A 25779-nucleotide genomic window follows, 5' to 3' on the forward strand; every position below is an offset into this window, starting at 1 on the left:
TCCAACCCCCTGCCCTGGGCAGGGACACCTCCCACCAGCCCAGGTTGCTCCAAGCCCCGTCCAACCTGGCCTTGAACACCTCCAGGGATGGGGCAGCCACAGCTTCTCTGGTGCCTCACCGCCCTCACAGTGAAAGATTTCTTCCTGATATCTCATCTAAATCTCCCCTCTTCCAGTTTAAACCGTTCCCCCTCGTCCTATCACTCCCCTCCCTGATGCAGAGTCCCTCCCCAGCTCTCCTGGAGCCCCTTTAGGGTTTCCCTTTAGGGTCTCCCCGGAGCCTTCTCTTCTCAGGGCTGAACACCCCCCACTCCCTCAGCCTGTCCTCACAGCAGAGGGGCTTCAGCCCTCTGATCATCTCCGTGGCCTCCTCCGGACCTGCTCCAATAGGTCCATTTACTGATGGTTAATGGAATTTAAACTTAAATCCTGCTTTTTTCTTACCTCCAAACAGAGGAAAAGTTAGAATCGACATTTTAAATGCACTAGGAGTCTGAGAAATGTGTTAGCTAGCAATGTGTAATTGCTTCTATTAACTCACAACACATTAGAAAACACTTTTGTTTCTAAAGGACAAAATAACTTATAAACCGTAACACACCAGAGGTTTTGGCTGTGCTGTTAGGTTTGGTCTGCCTCAAAGAGCAGATCAGTAAGCAAAGACCAAGTTGTTCTTTAAATTCAAAGAACACAATTCAGAGTATTTGATCAACCCGTTTATATAAACTGGAGTAGTTCCAAAATAATGTAAATTGGCATCACTCCTTTGACATCCTTGAGGCAGTGTCAATGGGCTACAGGTGAATCTCTAACAAATCCCCTCGAAGACATAAACCGTCCATTTTGCAGTAACACACTCACAGAGCTCATTTATGGCATCCTGGAGAGTAACAGGACTCACGCAGCAGCGGATACCGTCGCTGTGGATGTGCTGCTTCTGAAGAACAGGCAGGGTTCGTTAGCCGAGGTCCTTCTGCGCTGTTACTCACAGCCCGTGGTCATGGCTGCAGCTGGAGGCCAACCCTCGGGTTCCAGAGATGCGAAAACGAGAGGTTCCCTTTTAGATTTTGATTACAACCTTAGGACAGGAGAGGAGAAAGTAGAAAAATTACCTCATCGTTGGGTGATTTTGTCACTGCACCTTTTCAGACACTAGTTCAACATTAAGCGGATGCAAAATTGGGGGGGAGGGGGGGGATATAATTTATTTGAAAGCTCTTTCTCGTTCTTTTTGTACCAAGGGTGAAATGCTAAAGCTCAGGATTGGCAGTTTTTTAACATGAAGTTATTTCTTGTCAGAAACATGCCCAAGTCAGGCCTGCCAGAAAGCTCTGAGTTTGCAGCTCCGACAACTGACTCCCCCCTCTTCTTCAATCGTAAGCACGTTATTGGAAGAAAACAAGCCCCGGCAGAAAAGGGATGAGAGAGAGAAACAGCAGAAGCTCTTAGTGGAGCTGACATCAGATAACCTAATGTCTGTGCTTCTCTCTCTCTCTGCTTGAGTAAGCTATAAACAGAGCTGTGACAATTTATACCAATAAAATGGAAATGTTATCACCATTATCTGAAGTATGCGCTTGCATCATCTACCAAATAAAGACATCAAAGACATTAACAAGACACTCCCTTCGGAATTAAAAGCTTCAATTCTATTCTGGTGTATTTACAGAACCAAGTAATTCACTGCTTGCATTTTGGAAGTTTCTTTCAACTGGGATGGGAATTACTGCTAATTTCCCAGTAGCGGGGTTTTTTTGTTTCCTTTTTTTTTTTTTTCCCCCTCCGCAATACACCCTGCAAGCTACCAAAGCTGTGCCTGTAAACCTGCAAGATCAGAAAGGTGAAAAAAAAAATAAAATTGCCCAATGTCTGCAAAGTGATGCACTGTGGCCAAGTCTTTCCCAAGGCCCGGAGACGTAACAGGCTGTGTCAGGAAGAGTTTCTGCGCTCCCGCTTTGGCCCGAAGCCTTTCTTACAACACCCGGGGCTGCCATGTGGGAGGAAACGAGTTCTCGCCAGACCTGTCCCTTTCCCCTACTGCCCCTTGAGTAGAAGAAAAGGGGATTGTCATGCGGGTTGTCCTTGGACTACACAAAGACGGGTGTCCCTGTTCTCAAGTGTAAGGTCTGTAAGTCCCTTCCCGCATGGGGACTTGCTGGTGACAGGAGCTCTGCTCTAGTGGATTTTGCTACCCAAAGGATTCCTCAGTGAAAACAATGTTTTGTGTAGATGTTTCTAATCTCTATATTTGAGTATTACAGATGCAGATGTGTTTTCCAGTACTCTATGTATATTTAAAACAACTTTCAACAATTATTCGAAGAAGGCATTATCAAAGACCAAAATGTTAACATTCTTTTTAAAAAGCGTAGATGATTGCAGAATGCTTTTAATAAACTGACGTGGTCCACAAGGAGTTAATTCTCTCCTGGATTTACCAGTTATCAGGAAGATTGTCTTAAGAAAGTTCCTGGTCTGACACTCTTTTGCTGTCCCCTCCCTTCTTTGTTCTCTTCCTTCTTTCTCCGATTACAGTTCCAAAAACAACACCCAATCTCCTGAGGTCAATGGTTAATATTCCCCAGTGTTTATATAGTCTCCAGCAGCAGACCTCAGGCCTTTCAGCACTGGGCCAGCTCCACCACCATGGCCGGCTTCTTGCAGATGACCCTGGCCTTCAAGAAATACCTCATCATAGTGCTCGTGCCCCTTTTGTCTCTTCCTCTGCCTCTGGCTGTTCCTACCAAGGTAAGAACTTTTTCAATTGAATTTGAGAGCCAAATCTTCCCTTAGAGTTGTCCCTTTTAAGCGACGGAGCTGAAGAGAACATGCAGATCCTTTCTCAGAGGCACCTCCTTCATTTATTGCTTGAAGATCTTTTCTTTTTTTTTTCTGAGCAGACCCCTTTGACTAGCGGTAGTGGGGGAATATAAAAGCAATAGGACACAGATGGATGAGCAGATACATCTGTGATTGCATTGTCTAGAAGAATGCTCAGTGACATGCAATTTTGTACCTTTTGCTTTGCATCAGACTGATACAGCAAAGGACTTTCTACGCTGAAGCTCACACTTGTGAACCTAAGTTACAATATAAGGCTCAATTTCAATCCCCCTTCTGATTTTCTAAAAGTATCCAGTCCACATCCTCTTCTAATTTTTTGCTTGTTGTCGTTGCCAGATAGAAAGGCATTTTTCTTGGTCAGAGGGACGAGGCATTCTGATACTTCAGGACGAAATAATATGTATTTCACTCTTTTTTAAACGTATTTCTGTAAGAATCTTCCCAAGCAACCATTTAAAATTTAAAACGTCAAGTTTTGGAAGACACCTTGCTTGAGAATCCTTCAGAAAAAGTGAACTACGAAAACCTGTAGCAGGTATTTCTGAGACATCGATGGTTTAAAACGCAGCACTGTGAGCAGGCAGACTGCCAGGGTTCTGCTGCTTCTTCGCTCCGGCTTATTTATCCCACTCCCGATCTCTTCATGCAGACAGATCTAATCTCTGGTCTCTTGTTACAACGGCAGCACCATTCAATAGCTAATCCCAATCCACCTCGCCTGTCACTGCTCTTCGCGTGTCGAGTCCCAGCTCTTTGCTCTGCCCCTCTCCTCATCCCCGCGACTCCCAGTTCCTGGTCTTTTCGCCAAACTCCATTCTTCCCTCCACTAATTCTTCCCCCTCGTTTTGTGCCGCCTGTCCCAGAGCTCCTTCTTCCTCACAGCTCTTTTTTTCTGAGCGTTATCAGAGACTTCGGAGCTATGACCAGAGGATTGCAGGCAAGAATGAGACAGCGGCACCCGCTTGATGTGAAGTGTGCTAACTGGTCAGGCGTGTCCTCCCCGTCCCTTGCTATGCAAATAAAATAGCTTTAACACTTAAAAGCTTACTAAGAAGAAAAACAGAAAAAGTACTTTTTTGCTAGTTAACTTTCCACAGGCAAAAGAATTACTGACGTTAAAAGAGATCTTGATCGGAAAAGTTCTAAGTAGCCAGAGAGAGAGATTTTTTTAATTTTTTTTTTCTGTCCTGAGGCCACGAATTCAAACTCACTTGCCAGAGTCATTGTTACCATACAATAAGTCCTCAGTATTATCTGTGGAATGATTTGGCAGTCTTGGTTCCGTTCCTCCGGTTTCTCTGAGTGACTCTCTCTGGTTTCTATGTAGGCAGCTACAACACAAAAATTTAAAGTGTCCTGCGCTTTGCCCTTCGCAACCTGTAAGAAGGTTTCATGTGTTAGAATTGTGCCTCGTGGTACTGCTGAGCAGGAAAAGCTGGTACCTCCGCACACAGAGTTGTAAGCAGACAACTTATGGGATGGAATGTCACATTTTTCTATGCTGTTCAGCTGTTAACCTGTCCTATAATGACATAGCACTGGACACTAAGCTATTACAAATGAGAGCAAACAATGCTGAAGATTTTGTCTAAAGACAAAGGAATGTCCTTACAGCACAACTGACTTTGCGAAAAGCCTTATTCCAGCTTTTACCCTGAGTCTGTTCATAGCAGGCTGGAAGAGAATAGCACTGTGCCTGTGATACACGTTCCGAAGCCCTGCTAGGGTCTCTCAAAAAGCACCCACCGGCGTCTCTTAATAACAAAAATGGGAGGAAAATGATCATCAAAATGGAAAATTGCTATCAATGCTTGATGGGATATATAATTAAGGTTCTTACTGCTCTCATTCAAAAATAAGGCTCAAAAAGGCACCTTTTAATCTCTTCATGAATCTCTTTCAGCTTTACTTCTCCAACACTGCTGCTTTGGTAATTTACCACCCAGATTGCTATCTTTTTCTTCTTTCCTCCAGATTACCCAGCTCCCCTGTTCATCCCTTCCCTTCACCAGCTCTGTAACTCCCATGCCATGTTCAGAAGTCCTGAGCGTGGTCTGAAGCATCACAGGTTTGATCCTGCCCGCCGCTAAAAGCTCCTTGGTTTCATCCTCTGCAATCTGGCCATGACAATTTCTATCTTGTCATTGTTTCCTCAATAAGCATCGCTACATTGGCATTCATACTGTCCCGTCTATTTTAGTGGACATCCTTGATCCAAGACCACGCAACCACTTTTTTTTTTTTTTTTTTTTTCCTCCCTTCGGATTTGCTGGTGCCCATTCCTGTGCTAGTTCCAAAATGAGGAAGCTTGTGTAACCTGCAATGTTGCTTTTCCTTGCTTTCTTCATCAGCCCAGCCATTTGAAAAATCTGCTGGGACACGTTATTTTGAATCTTTTTAGTGCACGGGACTGAGTTAAATATTTTTACATAAAATCTGGAGTGGTTATCCAAAGCAGAACTAAATCAATATTTTCTCAGAAAAAGAGTACATGAAATAGGGAATCATGCGTGCTTCGAAGAAACAAGTCAAAGGCAGTGGAAGCTGTCACCAGTTTGTCAGTGAGCCTCTCAAAGTCTCTAATAAGTTAAAAATCCAATGAAAAATAGATAAAAGTAGTTAGAGCACAAGAAATCCAGGCTGTTGAAATTAGCTGGCGTTCACCTGGGCCATGTCCTGAACCGTGCGGAGAAAAAGGTGGAGGACCTTTGACTGGGTCAGTAACTGTTTCTGCAGCTCAAAGACAGAAATATATAAAAAGAAAGTACCACCGTCAGCAAAATCAAGAAGTCCGTGCAGAGACAGGCAATCCCTTATCGTGGAGGGTTCAAAGTCATCGAGTCGTTCCTGTCCCCGAGTTTCTTGTTTGTCCCCGTTGCAGACCCCGGTCTTTTCCTCAGGGTTCTGACAGGGCTGTTGAACCATTTGTCAGTTGATTAGGATCTGCACAGGTAGGAGGACAGACGGGAAAGAAAGAGAGAAAATAGCCTTTTCTCAAATCCCTTTATCAGGCAATGGATATAATTATGGGCTGTTGCCTTCCCAAAGCCTACGTGAGGGGTACGGTCTGTTCTGACTGCATGTACTCTTCTTCTGCCAGGAGGCCCAATGCGGTTATGTTATCATAGTGATGGCGCTGTTTTGGTGCACGGAAGCTTTGCCCTTGGCCGTCACGGCTCTCTTTCCTGTCCTGCTGTTCCCGCTAATGAATATCATGGATTCAACAACAGTAAGAGATCTTGCTCTATATATGTTTGCCTCTGTATTTATTGGTCAGCGTCTCTTATTCTGGGATTATTTCCAGGGTGATTTCCAGAGTGTGGCTCATAGAAGAGAAAATTGCACTATTATTACACAGGGAATCGTCTGTCCTCTGAACGGAACAGAACTTGCATGAGCCTAGAGTGAACTCTGGGTGGAGCTGCTAATCTGCAATCGAAGCAAACTCACTAGGTCATAGAACCACAGAATGGTTCGAGTTGGAAGGGACCTTGAAGATCGTCCCGCCCCACCCCCCTGCCCTGGGCAGGGCCACCTCCCACCAGCCCAGGTTGCTCCAAGCCCTGTCCAACCTGGCCTTGAACCCCTCCAGGGATGGGGCAGCCACAGCTTCTCGGGGCAACCTGCCCCAGGGGATCACCACCCTCAGAGTGAAGAATTTCTTCCTAATATCTAATCTAAATGTCCCCTTTTTCAGTTTAAAACCATTACCCCTCATGCTATCACTACAGGCCCTGATGAAAAGTCCCTCCCCATCTTAGATTGATTGCACCTTGGTTGCTGTGTGCTGTCAACTTTGGGACAAGATCCTCCTGCAGAAAATGCCTTCTCTCTTGGCTTCTTGTCACTGTTTTCTCTCCCTTGTTCCACGTTACAGGTCTGCCGGGAGTACCTGAAGGACACCAATATGCTTTTTATTGGGGGACTGCTGATGGCCATCGCTATTGAGAACTGGCACCTGCACAAGCGCGTTGCTCTGAGGGTCTTGCTTATCACTGGTGTCAGGCCAGCCCTGTGAGTAACAGTCGTGAAAATGCCGTGGGACAAAGGACTTCATGGCATTAGTTCCTCTCTGAGAGCTGCCTGTAGTCTCCTATGGGAATCTGCAAATCATACCCTACAAGTGCTTTTCTACAGCCCAAGCGAGCTAGTGCCTGAGCAAACCTTGCAAACGGGGATCCTTTGGCGTGTCACAGACCTGGTACCTCCCTTTTGAATTCCAAACGGCTTCAGGAGGAGAAATAGCAACAAAAGAGTCGGTTCTGAAAAGAGAAGGGTGCTGCTTGGCTTGGCCAGAAGCACAGCTTTGGACAATCAGGAAAGACTACAGCTGAAACATAGAAAACATACCCCCTCTCTAACTGTTATACTGATTGCAAAGGGAAGAGAAAACATGGGGATGCTTGTTTTGAAAACAACAAATGTTTACCAGACTAGAACTTTAAGCTATACAGAGGCTACATAGCCCTATTTCATTTGTCCCGGATCATGAGAAGAGGGAATACTGAAAGAAATTACACAGCAACAGAATAAAAATGCGTACCAGATAAAGCCCTTTTCATCTAACATATAATCTACATCTCATCCAAAGAATAATTTTGAGACAAATAACATAGTAATACTGAAACAAGGATTAGAATTTTATATGAGTAAGAAGAGAATCTAGAATGACAGAGGTGGGATAAAATGACAAAAAAAAAAAAAAAAAAGAGAGATCATCTTCCTTATGGCTTAAACTGATTGCCATTTGGGATCCAATTCAGCTTGCAATTCCCCTTCAAAATGTATTATAATACATTAATATATGTTATTGAGATGGCATGTCTTCCTCGGAAGCGTGCAGAATAAGCAGGATACTGACTAGATAAACTCTGTGCTCCAAGATACCAGTTCCCACTTTCCTAGTCATAAGAATGTAAAAGCACAATGGGCTGAAATTGCAAAAAGAAAAAAATATGTTAAATCTTACTGTGACATTGGCAAAGCAGACTGGGGTAAGAAGAAGTGCCAGGTGTGAATTGCCAAGCATTTTCCAAACCCAGCATTTGTAACCTAAGCTTTGCAACAACAACAACAACAATAAAAAACATCGCAGCCTGAAGTTCTGAACTGTTGGGTTTTTTTCCCAAACCTTTTCATTTCAGACTTCTCATGGGTTTCATGGCTGTGACAGCCTTCCTCTCGATGTGGATCAGCAACACCGCCACCACCGCCATGATGGTCCCCATAGCACAAGCAGTGTTGGAACAGTTGCACAAGTCCGAAATTGAGTCTAGCAACACAGCTGGCCAAACATCTGAAAACATCAACAAAGCCTTTGAACTTCAGGAAGAGCCGACCAAATCAGATCTCTCCAAAGAAGCAGAGGAAAAAGGTGAGTGGGTTATGGGTGTTTTTCTCTTTGGGATAACGGAGGACGACCCGATGCCTTCTTCACTGTCATTACAGTCCCTAGTAAATTCTAAAAGAAGAATGTACATAAAGCATCCCCACTGGGTCAGATGAGGCTCTTCCATGAACCAGACGAAGGCACAGTAAGATCCACTGACTCGGCTGGAGTTAGAAACAGGTTGAAAACATGAAGCGACGATAACTAACCAATAAAACCACAAAATGTATAAATTCTCCATTAGCTGAAGCCTTTACATTAGGCTTGATATTCCCCTCTATATTTATGTTGGTTCAATTATTATCTACTGTGTAATTTACCAGAGAGCAGGGAATTCCCAAGGGAAAATTTCTGGCCTATTTCATGCCAGAAGGTTAGGGATTAAAGTGATCTTTCTAATCCAAAGATACACAATCATGCAACAATACCTCTTTACCAGCTGTCTTGCCCTCTTGCCGTCTCTGAGACAACTCAAGTGTTTCGGAGTGCAAATCTCAGGGCCAGCAGCCAGGTGCTGGTACAGAATGAGTTCCCTTCAGTCCAACTTCTCTGACTCTGTTGTACCTCCTGAATTCTTACCTCTCTCCCCGCCACGTGCAGTTCAGACATTGCCCGAGTTCACCAAGCGGTACGGTTGGACTTTGTCACGCATTTCAACTTCTTTTCTCCTGAAAAACTGCTCTGTATCAAGGCAACCAGTGAAAACGGACAGAAGATCAAAGAATTAACAATGCCGGCCTTAAAATGAGGAAATCTGGTTCCTTCAGCTTTGAGTCCTTTGTCTCCTAGCCTTGAAATACCGAATTGCGCAGGCACGAGATCTTTCCTATCCACTCTACCTTCTGTAACTCTTTTGTTCCTCTCTTGGGACCTAGGTAACAGCCATGTCCTGACAGTCGAGGAAGACAGAAAAAGGAATGAAAATCTGATAGAGGAGAAACACAAGAAATTCTGCAAGGGAATGTCTCTCTGTATTTGTTACTCAGCCAGTATTGGAGGGATTGCAACTCTGACCGGGACAACACCGAATCTGGTACTGCAAGGACAAGTTGATGAGTAAGTCTGGTTGAATTCGGGATTACGTACCCGCTAAACTGCATCGTTCTGCTACAGCTGACTTTCAGCCAACACAGGCATGGAAAATATCAGTTTGGTAACTTTGTTGGGAAGGTAGCTTCTCTTCCTTAGTGGGCCTCATGGTACCTCCTCTTCTTAATCATCGATGAAATACAGCAGAGAGTGCAGAATTTTGGATGCTAACCGCCATCTACATTTCACAGGCTCTTTCCCAACAACGGCAACATCATCAACTTTGCCTCTTGGTTCTCCTTCGCCTTCCCCACCATGATCGTGTTACTGGTGTTGACGTGGATTTGGCTGCAGATACTGTACCTGGGCTTTAAGTAAGTTCCCTTTACACACCGTAACCCAACTGACATGCCGGAGAGCAAGCACCGATCACACGGTATAACACAAGAGAGACTTTTGTCCATGAGCCTACGCTCGAAAGTCAGACAGCAAGTGACAAAGTCCTCACACACAACAGAGATGAGCAGAACAGCGTACTTAGCTGTTAAAATACTGCAACTTTTCCTCTGAGGAACCTGATCAGAGCCCAGCTAAATGTACTCTGTAGCTGAAAATAGGAAGTTATAACTGCATATAACCCGTTCTGCAGCATTGCTTTCGTGCCCTGAAAGATTGTTGAGCTTCAAATCAGGAAACTGATTTCTGCATGGAGCTGGTGAATACCTTTGCGACGAGAGTTGCTACAGACCCAGAGGACGGGTGCTGTGCCAGTTCCTGCCACTGATATCACCCCATACCCTCACCTTGAGTTACCGACCTGTCCGATACTCCGCCTGTCACTCTTGTATTATCCCCAACCTCCTTTATTTTAAATGGAAAGAGCGCTATAATAGCTGGAACGGTACTTTCATCTTCAAATACCCCTTTTAAAATTCTCCTTTTCTTGTAGTTTTAAAAAGCTTGGCAAGTGTTTACCTCCTGGTGATCGTGTAGCCTTGTCCATCACACTAATGTTGACGTTATTTCGCAGTGTGTCCTGACAGCGTGCCTGTTTATATTTAGATCACGAGGTTTTTGGGGTAGGAAGTTTCTTTCCAACCATCTTGGCAGCACAGAGTACAAAGCAGTTACTATCCAACACCTATGGCTGCTGATGCTGCAATAATATTATTATTATTAATAATAATAAGTATAATGTCTATATGCATATATGAATACATATATCTTAAAGATGATATGACTAAGTATAAAATTTGGATTTTTAACTCTAAGGATATCTGGCAAATTTCTCTGATATTTCTTGTCCTTTTTTTGGTTGTTTTTTTTTTTCTAGTTTTCGGAAGAATTTTGGTTGTACTTCAGATGCCTCTGCAAAGGCTAAGGAGCAGCGGGCCTATGACATTATCAAGGAAGAGAGCAAGAAACTGGGCTCAATGAAATTTGCAGAAATAGCAGTTTTGATCCTCTTCATTCTACTGGTGGTGCTCTGGTTTACGAGAGACCCTGGTTTCATACCAGGTTGGGCAACAGTTCTTTTCAACAAAAATGACACGAGGTATCACCGCTTCTCCTCCTCACTTTGAGTGAAAATGAAGCAGGCTAGATTTCACACAAATGAAAACACGGCCAGACTAAATATCTGACTGTTCTATTGCAGCTATGTCACTGATGCTACAGTTGCCATCTTCATTTCAATTTTGCTGTTCATCATCCCTTCCAACTTTTCTAAAAAAGACAAGCAACAAACAGGTGAGTTTACTGAAGGGATCAAAAATCAACTGTCTGAATAGGTACACGGGAAGTTTTACATTTTAGCTCTCCAAGGGAAATTTCAAACATTAAACAAGATTTCAAACTGCTCTTCCTGCTTAGCTACAGCTGTACGCTTTAGGCTAGGCAAGGCACATATCCCATAAAAGTTCTCCGTTTCTTGTAATTTAACCAAGTAGGAACCCCTTCTCCCAGCAGTGTCCCAGACACTAGTATACACACACATAAAGCTTCTGAAGCTGGAATCTTCAGGAGACAATACACGACTTAACAGAAACACGTAGAGTTCTGCAGATATGCTGCCACGCTTTGAACTCACTCTTACCTTTATTCTACTACGTCTCTCGGAGCAGCTACAGATCATTCATTAGTATTTTTGCAAGTCAAGTTTTAAAATCTTTGTTGATGAGGCTCCCATCATTTGCTTTAGGAGATAATTCCACAGTCTACTTGATCTTGCTGACAGAAGTGTTTCCTGATGTTCACAATAAACTCACCACCCACCAAGAAGTCCTCCTTTCTTTGGAGGACATAACATGGCTTACAACATCTTTTTGGATTTTAGGTGGCAAGTCGAAGTTCAAAGCACCTCCAGCTCTCTTGGAATGGAAAGTAGTTCACGAGAAAATGCCATGGAACATTGTGTTTCTGCTGGGAGGTGGCTTTGCCTTAGCCAAAGGCAGTGAGGTAACATTTCTCTGCTTACCTAGTCGTTATGTCTTCCTGGGTGTTTTCCATCTTGCTCTCCCAGAACACAAGAGGGCACGCTGGGAGCACCAAACGCACGTTTCCTCAGCTTAGTGGCAGTAGGACAGACTTCATCATCCTAAGGAGGAGTCCTGAGAATAGAACAAATCTTTATTGTTGCCTACGCAACTGGGATGGTACTACCAACCAAGGCAGCATGATTAACTCTGTTTCTAGAAAAGCAGGCGATTCAGAAACTACCCCAATACATTAAAGGTTCTATTAAATAAAACTTAATTCATGTGGCGAGCGTGAGGAGGTATTGTGCCTGAGATGGGTCTCCAAACTACTTCAAACAAACTACTTACGGAAAGGTGATTTAAATTAAACTACTAGAAGACAACTGAAGAGCTAGGTGAAAGAACCTTCAGGAGCAGATAAAAACGTCTGGCTGTCAAACTGAAGGACATACTGATGCGCTTCTGCAGGCATCTGCCAGGAGTCCAGTGCTACACATTATTTTTCAGTAATGACTTAGGTGATGGAACAGACAACACATTTATTAAATCTATAGACAATAAAAAAAATTCAAAAAGGCTTCAAGTGCCTGGAAATATTAGTTTAGAATTCAAAGATCACAATGACCTGTAAAAGTGTTTCTAGAAAACAAGGATGCAACTCAATATGGGAAATAGGAAGAAATAACCAAGTATCACAAATGCAAGATGTGGAAACGACTGGATAAGTTTTAAAGCTGCTTCTACACCCCATTCTAGTCAATATTTTTATATTGCTACCAAGAAAAAAAGCAAACAGCCAGAAATTGTAGGTAGGACCACCATACATAAGACACGTAAAGACATGGCGGGGGGGGGGACTATTTGATCTTTAAGGTCCCTTCCAACCTAAACCATTCTATGAGTCTATGATAATCCTTCCACTCCAGACTGGTGAGTCCTCAGGTACAGTAATGTATTCCATTTTGGATATCAGTCTTCAACAACATGTGGGCTAAATGAAGAAAGTTTAGAGGAAGGTAGTAAGAATGATTGAATCTCTGGGAAGTATATTTGGAAAAGGAAAGATTCAAGAAATTACATTAATTTATTCCAGAACAAGCCATCACATACGTAAAAGCTGCTGCAGAAGGGAAGATATACTTTGCAATGACAGTTGCAACAACCAGTAAGGAAGGTGGGCCATAATACACGAAGAAGCAAGACAGGCACAGTTAGGTTATGTCCTCTCGAGAAGAACAGCTGAGTAATAATGATGCCCAAACTAGAGCCCAGAATGATAGGGAAGATGCTGGTATTTTTCAGTGGCTGAGAAGGATGAAAGGTATAAAAACCTTCAGAGAGTTGATCAAGATCTCAGACAATGTGATGAAGTTACAATACATCGCAAGATTGTCTGCTAAGTTATATGAAAGTATTTTAGAAAGTGGGTTCAAGGATCTTTGTTTAGATTCAAAAAAAAGCCCTGAATATTGATCACGTACAACTAATGGCCTGAAGAGAGAAATAGTTATTCGCTATCAATAACATACTGTAAATGTAGTGTCGTCTTCTTTCGAATTCTTTGGAAGGGAAAGCACGTTTATTTTTATTTAACCCACCCAATTATCATGTCTATGAGCATTGCCTCTTACATGTTTCTCTACAGAAAGCAGTTTGTATGAGAACTTCTATAAAACTGGAAGGTAGAATTCAGATGAGAAATGTAACTGGCCTGAGATGTGGCTATTTCTTCTCCAGCCAACTATCCTGACAGACCTCTCTCCTCTCTCACAGGAATCTGGTCTGTCTTCATGGTTAGGTACCAAACTGACTCCTCTGCAGCAAATCCCTCATCCAGCTATTGTTCTCCTGTTGTGTCTCCTTATTGCCACTTTCACCGAGTGCACCAGCAACGTGGCCACCACAACCCTCTTTCTCCCTATTCTGGCTTCAATGGTAAGTTCCAGCGTTTCAAAATACTCTTGGAAGAACACTTTTCAGCTCTTCTCCAAGCATACATCTGCTCAATTATAAAAAAGAACTGGCTGACCTAGCCAAGCACTGGTTCATCTATCCGATCAGGAATACGAGACTTAAAATATACATATGTGTATGTGCACGCATACATATTCACACACACTGTGCTTAGTTCAACCTTTCTAAAATCACTGCTGGTGAAAAGTAAAGGGATTAAATTCATTGGCATATTAGACTTTGCCTTCTGGCCTAAACAACCCCATGAGGTCACTGCCAGCTGTACTTGTTTTTTCCTATTTGTTCTGCGTAGAGACAGCAACAGCAGCAGCATTTGCTTCCCTGCAACATTCCATTACTGTATTTCACTCCGACCACTGGCCTTCCAGAAGTCTCTGAAGGTGATAGCATTAGTCAAGCTCTATGACCTAGTTCAGACTTCTGCATTTCCACAGGAGATTCCTGTTGCTGGGGCAGAACGTAGTTCTGCGGAGTGAAAAGCTGGTTCCGGAGAGAAATCGGAATAAGCTCCACCAAAATCTTTTTGGCACAGACTTCAGCTGACCCCTAAACTGATCCTCTCACCTTCAGAGTTTGGGCCACACTGTTTCCGCTGATAATTTGATTTTGTTCTTAACCCGTTTGAAGCCACTGTACATTTTTTCCTGGTTTTAGAGCTGAATACAACCATTGTTATTAATTTACATGGGAGCAGTGATCAGATTCCACGATCAGGAACACAAAGCACTGACCACAAAACCAATTCTTGTGTTTGCTGCACAAAGGCATTGCCTAGACATTTCTAAAGCAGAACCAAAATATGAGCGGCTGCAGTGTTTGTGAAAGAGCGAGGTTTCTGACATGGGCAAACACAATCAGCTTTCTGCCAAAAGGTTTCTATGCATTTTTGTATATCAAAACCATCATCTCTGCTCTCCCTTCGTGCATAGGCTGAAGCGATCTGCCTCAATCCACTCTATGTCATGCTGCCCTGTACGCTTTCTGCATCGTTGGCGTTCATGCTCCCAGTGGCCACTCCTCCTAACGCCATTGTCTTCTCATACGGACAACTCAAGGTTATAGATATGGTGAGCAAAAGCACATTCTTTTCAGAACTCGCCTTACTAGTTTTGATCTTTCCTTCTTCTAATATTGGTTCTTCTTGAAAGGGTGTTAGAAAACTCACTGGACTCAGCTAAAGTCAGATGGAAAGAACAACATACATGTGTGAATGAAAAAAGGGTCACGCTGACTCTAATATATACACAGAGCCGTATAAAGATGCTGTCGAGCTTTTGGAAAACACCCAGGGCCTCCTGAAGGTGTTCCAACAAGAGCTTGCTGTCAATGAGAAATGGGAATGTTGAACTGTTCCGAAAGCCTGGATGTAGATCATAGGGATGTCCAAGAGTCCTGTCATCTGGACAGTCCTTCTGCAGGGATGAGGGAAAGCCTAGAACACCTCACTAGGCTGCCCTGGTGCCCTCTCTCAATACATTCAGGAAAGACGGGGAAGGGTGCCACGTCTCTTGATAACTTTTCTGTTCATAATTGGTCCAAGAAGAAATCCTAAGTAACATTACAGACAAATGCCAGGTCAGAAGTGAAAGTCCTACATAAGTGGATTAAAAGGATTTCAGGACTTCTAGTTTAAGAGTTTTATGCCATGGAAACTCATTTTCCCCTAATACAAATCATATTTGTCAAGAAAATCAGCTTAAATGTAATTTGATGCAGTAATTTGGGCTGTGAAAAAAGACCAAAGAGAAAATCTAACTATGCAAACAGTCCTAATCAGCAGGGAAGGAAAAAAGTACCCGGTTCAACTAATAACGCTCTTTTATAATTCTAGGCCAAAGCTGGGTTTATACTCAACATCCTCGGAGTCCTGACGATAACTCTAGCCATCAACACCTGGGGTTCGTCTTTGTTCCAACTGCAAACTTTCCCATCTTGGGCAAACAGGACAGGTACATGCCCATAACACGGAGAGGCAAAGGAACCAATAACTCTTCCTGTTAGAACTGCAATGAGAGCAAGACTATCATCTACACCAGTTTTGCCGAGGCAGTGGTTAAGAGACAGGCGTGTTCCGTGGAAAAGGACAAGCCACCTACGAGCAAAATCATTCACTTGATAACAGCAATAAAATTGCCTAACAGTGCTGTTTAGCGGGCAATTCTGTTACCCCAGCAGTAAGACGAGGTAACCTTTGGCTTTTCAACTGTTCCAGGGATCTTTAGATTTTCTGTCTCAGCAGGGGTAGGTTTTCCCCAAGTACTCGCCACGTCGCTTTTCAAGCTCCGCCTGTAAAGTCTGGAATCCGCAGTGAGAAAGAAGAGAGAGGTGTGTGTGTGCAAAAGGAAGGAGAGAGACTCTACGTACCAGATTTCATGCATCTAACTGCATATTGTCACAACTTATACGAATATTCACCTGTATAGGTGTATATGTTCAAAATGTACACGATTGTTATATACTCTGTGGGCATTCACAGCAAGGCACGTCTTGTATGATTACAGGCAAATCACATACCATCCGCCCATTCTATTACTTTGAAAACGTATTTATTTGCAGTCCACTCGTTATGAATGTAAAAAACCATTTTTTCCTAGAATATCTGTCCCACTGTTATTTATGTAAGATTACAGCCTGCAAGGTCGGGATAAGAATAGCAATATTCTCTTGAGAAGGGGACAATCCCTGTGTCTTAAAATATGTATGATTGAATTAAAGATATTTTTTTTCTATACCCACCGTGTTATGGAGGTTTTTTCCTATGATATATCACCGCTTCTAGTTCTGTCTTCCATGTATCAAGTGCTTGCCTGTGTGCTTCCTTAAAGTATCTTGAAATAATCAACAAAGTTAACATAATTGATTTTCTCTTATCGTTTATTACTTTGTTATTAAGAGTCCCATTTTCTTGGACTCTCAAAACCAAGTTCTTTCTTTTCAAAAGCCCCTCATAGAGTTAAGTATTTAATCCCTATTCTGCTGGAACTGACTTTCAGTAGCACATAGACTTCCAATGACCAAACTGACAAAGATATGGGAACATCCAAAGATACTTTGCCGAATCAAACACTTGGTACCATAAATGAGGTCGGGTTCAGCTATCCAATATGTGCCCGTGAACTTTGCACCGAATGCTTTGTTCTGTTCTTGCCCAAGTTTTGCAAAATGTCTATTGCATTTCTGAAATCCCACTTGAACCCTACTGGTTCCATGAGAGTGAACGCAAGTCAATGTCACTCTAAAATAGTATGCCCGCTCTTCAAAATCTTTCTTCTTTCTTTCTCTACCCTAATTATTAGGAGACAAGGACAAAGTGCAGTGTACATGTGATTCATAAAATGTTAGAATTCACTGACCTGCAGTAGTTTCTTTATAGTTCCAACTGTCAAGACAATTCTGGTATCTGCTGATCGCGGATCCCCTTTGCACCAATAGTGTCACTGGCCTGACAACCACAGTTGCTCTGGAAAATCACTGTCCCAGACAGGACAGTCTCATATTAACCCTTCAGTGGCTTTGAAAGGTAGTGTTTTGACTCGATATGTGATAGGGATCCAATAGAATATCCACAGCGCAAGAAGGAAGGACATTTATTCTCTTTTGCTAATGAGCTCCTGGGTAACTGATTCCAATCACATAATGACTTGCTCAGGTCACTGCTAAACCACTCACCTTCCTTCCCTTTGCATTTACCTCTGTCAAATAACATCCAAATCGGTCTAAATATTTTCATTACCCTGCTCACCCTGTGTCTGGGCACCTAACAAAATGACAAACTCAAGCAGATGATTTGCTGAAAACCTCTCCCTTCTTTGCTCTTTGTCTCCAGCAGCCGGGCAGCGTGCACAGCTTTTGTTTGCTTTTTTGTTTTCTTTGAAATACTTGCACATCGTTTACATGTTCTTCTAAATTACTGCTTAGCTAAGCAGGAAACGTGGAATTCTTAGAACATTTCCCATCAGCCTCTCCTTCCAGCCCTTTAAAACTGTGTTATGGTTCTTTGAAGTCTTTTCTATTAGTCTACATTATTCAGAGGCTGCGGTGTGCATAAGTACATGTAGGAGCACAGGTGCAATCTTTCTGGCGATCTCGAGAAGAAAGAAGAGAGACATCAAGTAGCACAGAGTGTCGTGGGGCCGGCGCAGTAATGCTGGGTGTTCCATGTTCATCAGCATGCATGAGCATATAAAGGTTAGAGACGTACCAGAAAATGACTGCAGCAAAAGTTACTCAAGGGGTATAGAAAGGCTCCGCTTCCAGAAGAAGACAGGCGAAAAACTGTCATCTGGAGAGAGAGAAGAAAAACTAGCAATAACACCAGGACATAAAGAGAACGGGGAATTTCATGAATAGTTTCCACCTTGAAGTGATGGTAGTAGCAAGTAGGCACTGGGCAGTCGATTGCCTTGGGTGTGTCTGAGCGCCGGACCAGTTGAGGTACAGCTAAATATAGTGTGCTTGTGCGAAAACTAGTAACACCATTAAAAACGTTCATAATTTTCTAAGCAAAGCAGGTAGAAAGTGTTTCTAAGCCCCATTATTACACAGATCACCTTTGAAGGGTGGTTCCCCATTATGTTTCCAGATAATGCCCTCAAGGAGTGGCTCTATTTCCCATTGTGCGATCAAATTTCACAATCTTCTGTGAAACTGCCAGCTCAGCACCTGCTGCAGTTAGGTGTGATTTCCAATGCAGCTCTTCATTTCAGAGTTGACACTAAGTTTGTTTTACATAGGACTCGTCAGTGGTAAATTTGTTAACGAGAAGGGGACATCTGCCTTCTTGCCTGCCTTCTCGAAAAAGCAAGTGCTCTACAAAACCACAAAATACAGGTTTCCCACAGCAGAGGCCAGTGAGTAAGTGGGTGACTCGCAGTCACCTCCTCCATTTTCCCTGGAGTTATGGTGCTGCCTTGCCTTGCCTTGCCCAGACACACGCGCACACACACACACACGAGTTCTACAGGCACATACGTGTACATCGGAGAGAATATGAAGGACTTATCCTGGTAAAACACATTTCTGTGGCGCATGACCACACCAGAAAACCAGGTGAATTTTAAGCAGGCTAATACAACCATGAAAACAGTTTTCATTTGAGAAAGGCACTTCATGAGAAACATCTTGACAGAAGTTTGTAAAGCGGCACGTAAATGATGCAAGGATCACTTCATCAAGCACTGAAATCACAAACAGACTTCACAGAGCACATGGCAAGTTTAAAGCCAAAAGAGGATAAAGAAAGCACGTCTTTTTAATCCTCAAGTTGGTTTGGAGAAACCAAAAATTTGCTCCCAGTCACTTAAAAGCTATTAAAATGAACTTCAAGGAAGCCTTGTTGTATAGCACTGAAACCTTGAAATGTATCCAGATCTTACAATTTAATTCCTAAGCTTTCATTAAGAAGAAAGGAAAAAAAAAAAAAAAACCAAACCCAAAAAACCCACAAACTGCTTTGAAGGAAGCCTTATTGTATAATGGACATAAAATAATTCTCAAAAATATGAAAAATATTTTCAGAAAACAAACTGCAAACCAACAGAAACACGCAGGTCCTGTGTTTTATCCAGTAGTCATCAGCACGTATGTAAATATGGACCTTTCTCCAGAAGCTGTAAGAGCAGTTCCACTCTCGTCCCTGGAGGTAATTCCTCCCTCAGATAACTATGGCATGTTGGCAGTAGCGTGCATCTTAGTCCAAAACCCCAACTCTCTCTGTTTGGCATATTTATTGCAGGAATACAACTCTTTGCTCTCAATTAGCACGTTGGTTTTAGTGTTTGCAAAGGCAGAGACAGAGTTTAGAATTTCTGCAGTGATGACGAGCCAAATAAAGAACAGAAACTAGAAATACATGGACTTAGGAAATACGCAACTTTAAATCATCAAGGAATTTCACAACCCTCAATTTTTTTCCAACACAGAACCAATAAAACTATTTACAATTTGATTCACTGAACTTTATGATTTGGGTTAGTAATGACTGAGGTGCCAAAGTCTGGAAATGAAGTGGTTTCAATGTACTAATCACTCGGTGTCCAAAATAACAACTGTTTAATAGAACTTAATCACTACTGTCAATGCTGTGCATTTTCTCCTATTAAAGAAACATTTAATATTATTTATCCTTTAATCATACTAACAGACCGAAGACGTGGGGCTGCTATTCAGGATGCACAAATTCCCTCACCGTGTGCCATCTAGTGGCTGCAGGCTCTCTACCAGGCCATGCCCAAAATTCCCAAATCCAGGCCAAGCACCGAGTCTGGTGTCGGTCTTCCTCGGGAAACACCCTCAAATAGCTAAGGGGAAACTAATGGGACAAGAGGAACACTTCCCAAAGGCAGACCGTGACAGCATAGCTGCAAAATTAGAAGTATGATAATCAACCCCATTAAATAAAAGTTGGTCGAAGTTGTCAAAAAAGGAAAAAAACAAACCACAAACTGAAATGCAGAGAGAGAAGGCACAGAACGCTTAATGCACAGGTTCAATCCTTATATACTGTTATGCATCATTTAGATCAGAGCAGATGCAACTGCTTCAAGGCTCAGAGCCTGTGTAGGTATCCCGATAAACTGTTATTTGTGACTGATGGCCCTGTACTTGAAATATTAACGTTAAGTATGACCATCTAAAACATCCGAACTTTACTCTGCTTCAGGTTTACACTATTCAGCCGACTTTAGATTAGTATTCAGGTTCTCTTGTCAACCTAGCAGCGTTCCAGGAATTTCCTCCTTCCTCTTGATCCCTCTCCAGTCTACGAGAAGCGGAGCAATTTCAAGTTTTCCCAATACCCACCACTGGGACCTAGGGCTCTCCATTCTTTGGAAGGGGAGGGAAAGCCCTAGGACACCAAATTTCATTAATTCTGCTGATCACAGAGCTGCTTGGTTTTTTTCTATAAAGCAAAAGGAAAAGCGGTCAGAGTTGTCCGTGAAGCTAACGTCCATATTAATGCGGAATTGCCCAATGCTGGAAGAGCAAGCTGTGTGCAGGAGCAGAAGGGGAACACAGTCACGGTACAGTTAGCTGTTATGGCACCAGTTTTCCTGGTTCCTATCAAGGGGATCTTTGACGGTGAGCGGTGGTTATTCTGGAGCAGTTGTAGCGACTGCAAAAGGAAAGTCACATTTCCCTTTTCGCTGTAGGAACTATCCTGATGAGACTTGCCAGAAAATTCAAAAGGATCCTCTTTATTTTTTAAGATGTCTGTCACCCGAAGGGAGTTTGAATTTTCCTCCCCATCCTTCCCTCTGGCAATATCATTCCTCCTCCATGAAACATGCAATCATAAATCACTTGTCTGCATTGCAGATAACACGGTTGTACAATGCAGGCTTCCTCACACCTGCGCTTTCTCTTTTCTCCTTAGACCTAAGCGAGCGGTGTTGCGGTGTCGGGAGCTACAACCGGTACTGAAGAAATAGTAGTTTCGGAAGATACTATCCAGCCAATCTGAAATAACCTTTGTAGTTCCTTTAGTGTTAACATCTTTATCATTCAGGCTACACAGAAAATAGTCACGTCTTCAGACTTTGTTTGGATGGCTTTTAGAGACTTGCAAAGCGTAGGGATCGAGACAGAACAGTTTTTCCTCTAATTAGTGGCCAAAGCCAACGACCGCAGGTAGTGCTGCCGTCCCTCCGGAGAGTCACAACTGCAAGATCAGTGGATGGCACAGAAAAAAAAACAATTCCACTTTCATGCGCATACATTATCTCTTCATTTAAGATGCTCTGACAGTTGATAGAAAACATGGTGTATGGACAAGACAAAAAACAGTTTGTGAACGATATTGGGAAAAGGATGAATTACAGCTGCGCGGGGGCATCCTGGCTCCAGAAACAAAAGCCTTTCCCCGCAGTGTGCACGGGGTGTGTGGAAGTGCAGGAGTTCATCCTGTATGTTTCTATATTTTGGCAGAGATACCTTAAGAAAAAAAAAAAAAAGGCAACAAAAAAAAATAACAACAAAAAAACACCCCATGCAGCTTATTTGCCTAGAAGAAAAATCTTTGGTCTGTTTACGCCGTAACCACACACCTGTATCTCAGAAACGGGAGACAATTGATGGGGAAAGGGGAGGGGACCGACATCTTTAGCTTCCTCTGCACCAGGTGCAGTCGAGTATGCAATATCTTTCTAGCCACTATTTTGAACCAGTGCCACTTTTGGCCGACTGTAACTGCTGAACAGCCCCTGCAGGGAACGACTCCAAAACATGCCCATGCTCTCCGCTCCAGCAGGAGCAGTTTTACCTGGAGCCCTGGCGGGTGCATACGTAAGTCAGCCAAATCCCGAAACCATTGGAGCCCAGCTGCAGTTCCCCCCAGTCGCAGAGAGGCAAAAGCACTAAATCTTGTGCCGAACGATTGTATTGATTCATTTTCCTTACAGGAGGCACCGCTTAATGTCCCATTGCTGCCAGTTTCATGTTCCGTTTTCACGGGGCATAAATGCGGCATGAAGGAAACTTCTCATCTTGCCACAACGCAGCGGTATCACGCAACATCAGGGTAAGGGGACGGGGACAGAGCTGGACAAGACGTCTGCCCCGACTCCTTAGTTCCTGGAACTAAAGTGCAATTACAGTAAAATCCATCTGGATCAACTGGAACCAATCTGGGTGTCTGGTTCTCCTGAACATGATTGTTTGATACTCCTGGACAAACAGGGAAGAAGCAAAGAGGGTTATAGATACAAAGAATAAATTGATTTTTTTTATTATTTTTTTTTTTTTTTTACCAGGACAACCCTCTTCATGTCACGAGAATGACAGAAAAACAGGCTTTGTGTCTGTTACGGTAGCAGCCACATGAATAAGAGCAAAGTAGCTGCTATCCCAATGCTGATTACACGAGACCAGACACACCGCTCACGATCAAAACAGCAAATTTACTTCCTATCGCTATTCCTTTTGCATTAACAACATCTCTTCAGTAATAGCGTGACACGAAATCGTTCCGTATTCGCCGAAGCAGAATAAGCAATGCGAAACTGTCTTAAGAAAGTACGTTTTGCCACAGAGGACGTGACGAAGCAAAAGGCCTGATGTGCTCTCTCAACTACTCCGCACAGACAGCGATGGGTGGAACTGGACGGTGCTGCTCAAAGGGACTCCGCAGTGTCGCACTCGCCCACACTGAAACGCGCGCAGTATTTCTGTCGCTTTTATTTCTTGAACCTGGCTGCACGCAAGCCTACAAATCAGCGAAAGCAAAGTCTCTGTTTAGGAACTTATATCGTCATTGGGAAAGGAACATTTAATATTCTTTGGCGGTGATTAACATGAACTCTGCGTTAGAGTTTATAAATACGATGAGTCTTTAATTTACACAACAAGTAGAGTAATAAAGATTAGAGGAAAGAGCTTGAGAGGGAGGGAGAAATACCTTCATATCTAACTTTGGCTGCTAACACACTCTAATTACAATTAGTCTCACAACAGAATATTTCAGGAGTCGGTACGTTTCGGCATAAGATTTAAAAATAGCCAGGTGCCGTATACACCGTGTCAGCGCAAAGAGTTATCGAACATGTACGACAGCAGAATGCCTGGTTTTCCTTTAAATCTTACGCAGGTTATTTTTCATCATGAAAGAAGTACCTGCATCTTTGGCAGTTGTAAAAATATCATGCATGGCACCACCTGCCAGACTAATAACAATAATTAGAAATGTAATAAACTGTTCACTGGCAAGGTAACAAATTGTCTTATCCTTTGAAAGTCACACTGGCCCCAGGCAATTCCTCACAGACATTTGCCACTGATGTCACAAGAGCCCGAGTGAAAAGCAAACTGTGCAAAAAAACAAGAGAGGAAAAAAAAAAAAAGAAAGAAAAAAGAAAAAAAAAACCACTGGCAAAGAAACGTTCAAGCAACATAGAGTAGCTGCAGTGGGTTCTCATTTTACCGGACAAACCATTAAAACTGAGGGCTTACAAGGAGTTGGCAGTGAAGGTGAATTAATCCTATCGCTTCCTATGAAACCTCACAGACTGGAGCCTTTGGAGAGTCACAGGAACTCATAATACTCACCCAGGAAGATAAAACATTTTAAGCTGAATTTAGAATTAACACTTCACTTGCAATTACTTCTTTTTATGCTCCCTAATTCTTTTCATCTTTTGTACAACAATCTTCCAAAAAAAATAATTTGCATTGAATACCTTCTGTGGGGGGTTGCTCTGACTCTTCGTATCTCACGCATCTAATTTAAAATCTGGCAATCTGAGATCAATATTTCTTTCTCACTGAAGCTCCTCTAAGTGCTAAAGCAATCTCGGATTGTCTGCCAGATAGAAATGAATGGCCTGTTCAGGATTTTTACCTCCCATTATAAATTTTCCATTTGAACAGACCGCACAATTTCACATTGCTTGTTTTCTAAGAGAGTGTTTAAAACCATCCTCAGCAATGAAAATGTGGTTTCATATTTTCATGACCTTATAATGTTTATGACCCCTCTTCCATGCAATTTGTTTTATGTCTAAAAATCCATTTGCACTCTCTGAAATGTAAAAGCCATCCAGAAATCTCTGAACATAAAACATTTGCTTCGGTCCCTGCCCTTCCTCACCCATCTCCCAGAATATATGCAGGCGCTCGAGAGAACACAGCTACCGGTTCCATGCTTACAGACAACTGAAGAGAAGAAAATCAAGTCATAAGCGCTGCATAAGCACTTCTTTCTGAGGCTTCTGATGATTTCACAGTCCCAGTAAAGTCATCTAGGAGGGGCCCATGCCAGGCAGCAGCCTGCTTTTGTTCTTTGCTTTGTACTAAGCAGGGAGGGACGTTGCTGAGGTACAACACTTTGAGTATTTACATGATTCATTCCTTCTTTCATTGAATCATTTTCTAGTTTCTAAGATAATACCTCTGGGATGATTTCAGCTGCTCTTTGCGGAAGCGCGAGGTTTTATGTTTTCCACTATTGTGTGTGAAGATAAAGATGAAGGAAGGATTGCCCAAGCGAGATGTGAAAAGCTTTTGGGCAGGATGGGGGGAACCTCTCTTGCACAGTTCTGATGACTGACCTGACGGCTCCAAAGCCTGGCGTACACGAGGGAGGAAGGTCGGCTCAGAGCCTGACGAACAGCCGGGTACGGCTCCGCCGCCCTCCTGCTGAACGCACCGCGTATTTCCCCAAATCCAAGCGATGCTCTAGACCGGGTCAAAACATTCATCCCAGGCTGTGTTTGCGTTATAATTGGTTAGGAAAACTCAGGTATGCTGTTTCTTATGAATGTCCCAGGTACACCCTTCCCACTTTCTGCCTCAAAATCAACACAATGAGAGCTGGTAGAACTTGAGTTAACCCCTCGGAGTGGTGGTATTAAGCTTTGCCTATAAATGCTGCAGGTATAACTATGTTCTCTTAACGAGCTTGTAAGAAACTCATGTTTCCAGCACTAAACTGGAGTTGTATTCCTAAAACAGTTTTCCTGCAATACAACTCTACTAATCCTGTGGATGCGTCTGTATTTCCCACATTAATATGGACGGTGCATTTTGGGAAGCTTGGGACAAATGTGCCCCCCAAAGTCTTTGGAAGTGGAGAAACGCTAAAAGGGTGTGCATGTATTGGCACTGGCCGCTTATGGAGCGCTGTAGTTAGGATCATCCCAGCACACTCCAAGAAAGGAAGAAGACAGACCAGTTGTACTGGTTATTAGACATGGTTAAGGGGCTAAAAAAAAAAAAAAAAAACCAAACCAACACACACACACTTCTGCCAAGCCAGTTATAAGAAGATAATCATGTGCTAGCCTCAGCCTCTGGCAGGAGTAAAACACTGTTAGCTGTCTTCTAGTTAGCTAAATATTAATCATCCTGTTTAGAACCAATCATGTCACTAACTGGTTAGAAACTTGGTTAAAGGTTGTGGTACAGAGAAGGTGTACTGTTTTATCTCCAGCTGCAGTATTCCTAGACTTCGACAGAAAATACGTCGAGCGAGGCAACCGCAAAAGCAAAATTCCCGTTGTTAGCAAATTCGTGAGTTTTTTTGAGAGGGGAGCAGGAGGTTCTGCGAGCTGAGCAGCGCAGCAGGTCCTGAGC

General features: G+C 42.9%; 3 protein-coding genes across 3 annotated transcripts in view; 2 read left to right on the top strand and 1 right to left on the bottom strand.

Moving 5' to 3' along the window:
• SLC46A1 (solute carrier family 46 (folate transporter), member 1) overlaps positions 1-396 on the bottom strand; it is a 4440-nt gene extending 4044 nt beyond the window's left edge. Inside the window, exon 1 of the mRNA XM_009885234.1 lies at positions 379-396. Coding sequence (XP_009883536.1) covers positions 379-396 — 18 coding nt within the window. The remainder of the gene's footprint in view (positions 1-378) is intronic.
• A 2171-nt stretch (positions 397-2567) lies between these two features.
• On the top strand, positions 2568-15676 carry SLC13A2 (solute carrier family 13 (sodium-dependent dicarboxylate transporter), member 2). Its single transcript, XM_009885178.1, is given in 13 exon segments — positions 2568-2612; positions 2614-2748; positions 5945-6073; positions 6722-6858; positions 7989-8218; positions 9109-9289; positions 9514-9636; positions 10596-10817; positions 10920-11011; positions 11598-11719; positions 13513-13674; positions 14643-14780; positions 15545-15676. Coding segments are annotated over 13 exon segments (1848 nt in total).
• Positions 15677-20750: 5074 nt separating this feature from the next.
• Positions 20751-25779, top strand: part of FOXN1 (forkhead box N1) — a 60128-nt gene continuing 55099 nt past the window's right edge. Inside the window, exons 1-2 of the mRNA XM_009885235.1 lie at positions 20751-20793; positions 21089-21128. Of these exons, the coding sequence (XP_009883537.1) occupies positions 20751-20793; positions 21089-21128 (83 nt within the window). The remainder of the gene's footprint in view (positions 20794-21088; positions 21129-25779) is intronic.

Source organism: Charadrius vociferus, unplaced genomic scaffold, assembly GCF_000708025.1.
Source record: "Charadrius vociferus isolate BGI_N301 unplaced genomic scaffold, ASM70802v2 scaffold54, whole genome shotgun sequence".
NCBI lineage: Eukaryota > Metazoa > Chordata > Aves > Charadriiformes > Charadriidae > Charadrius > Charadrius vociferus.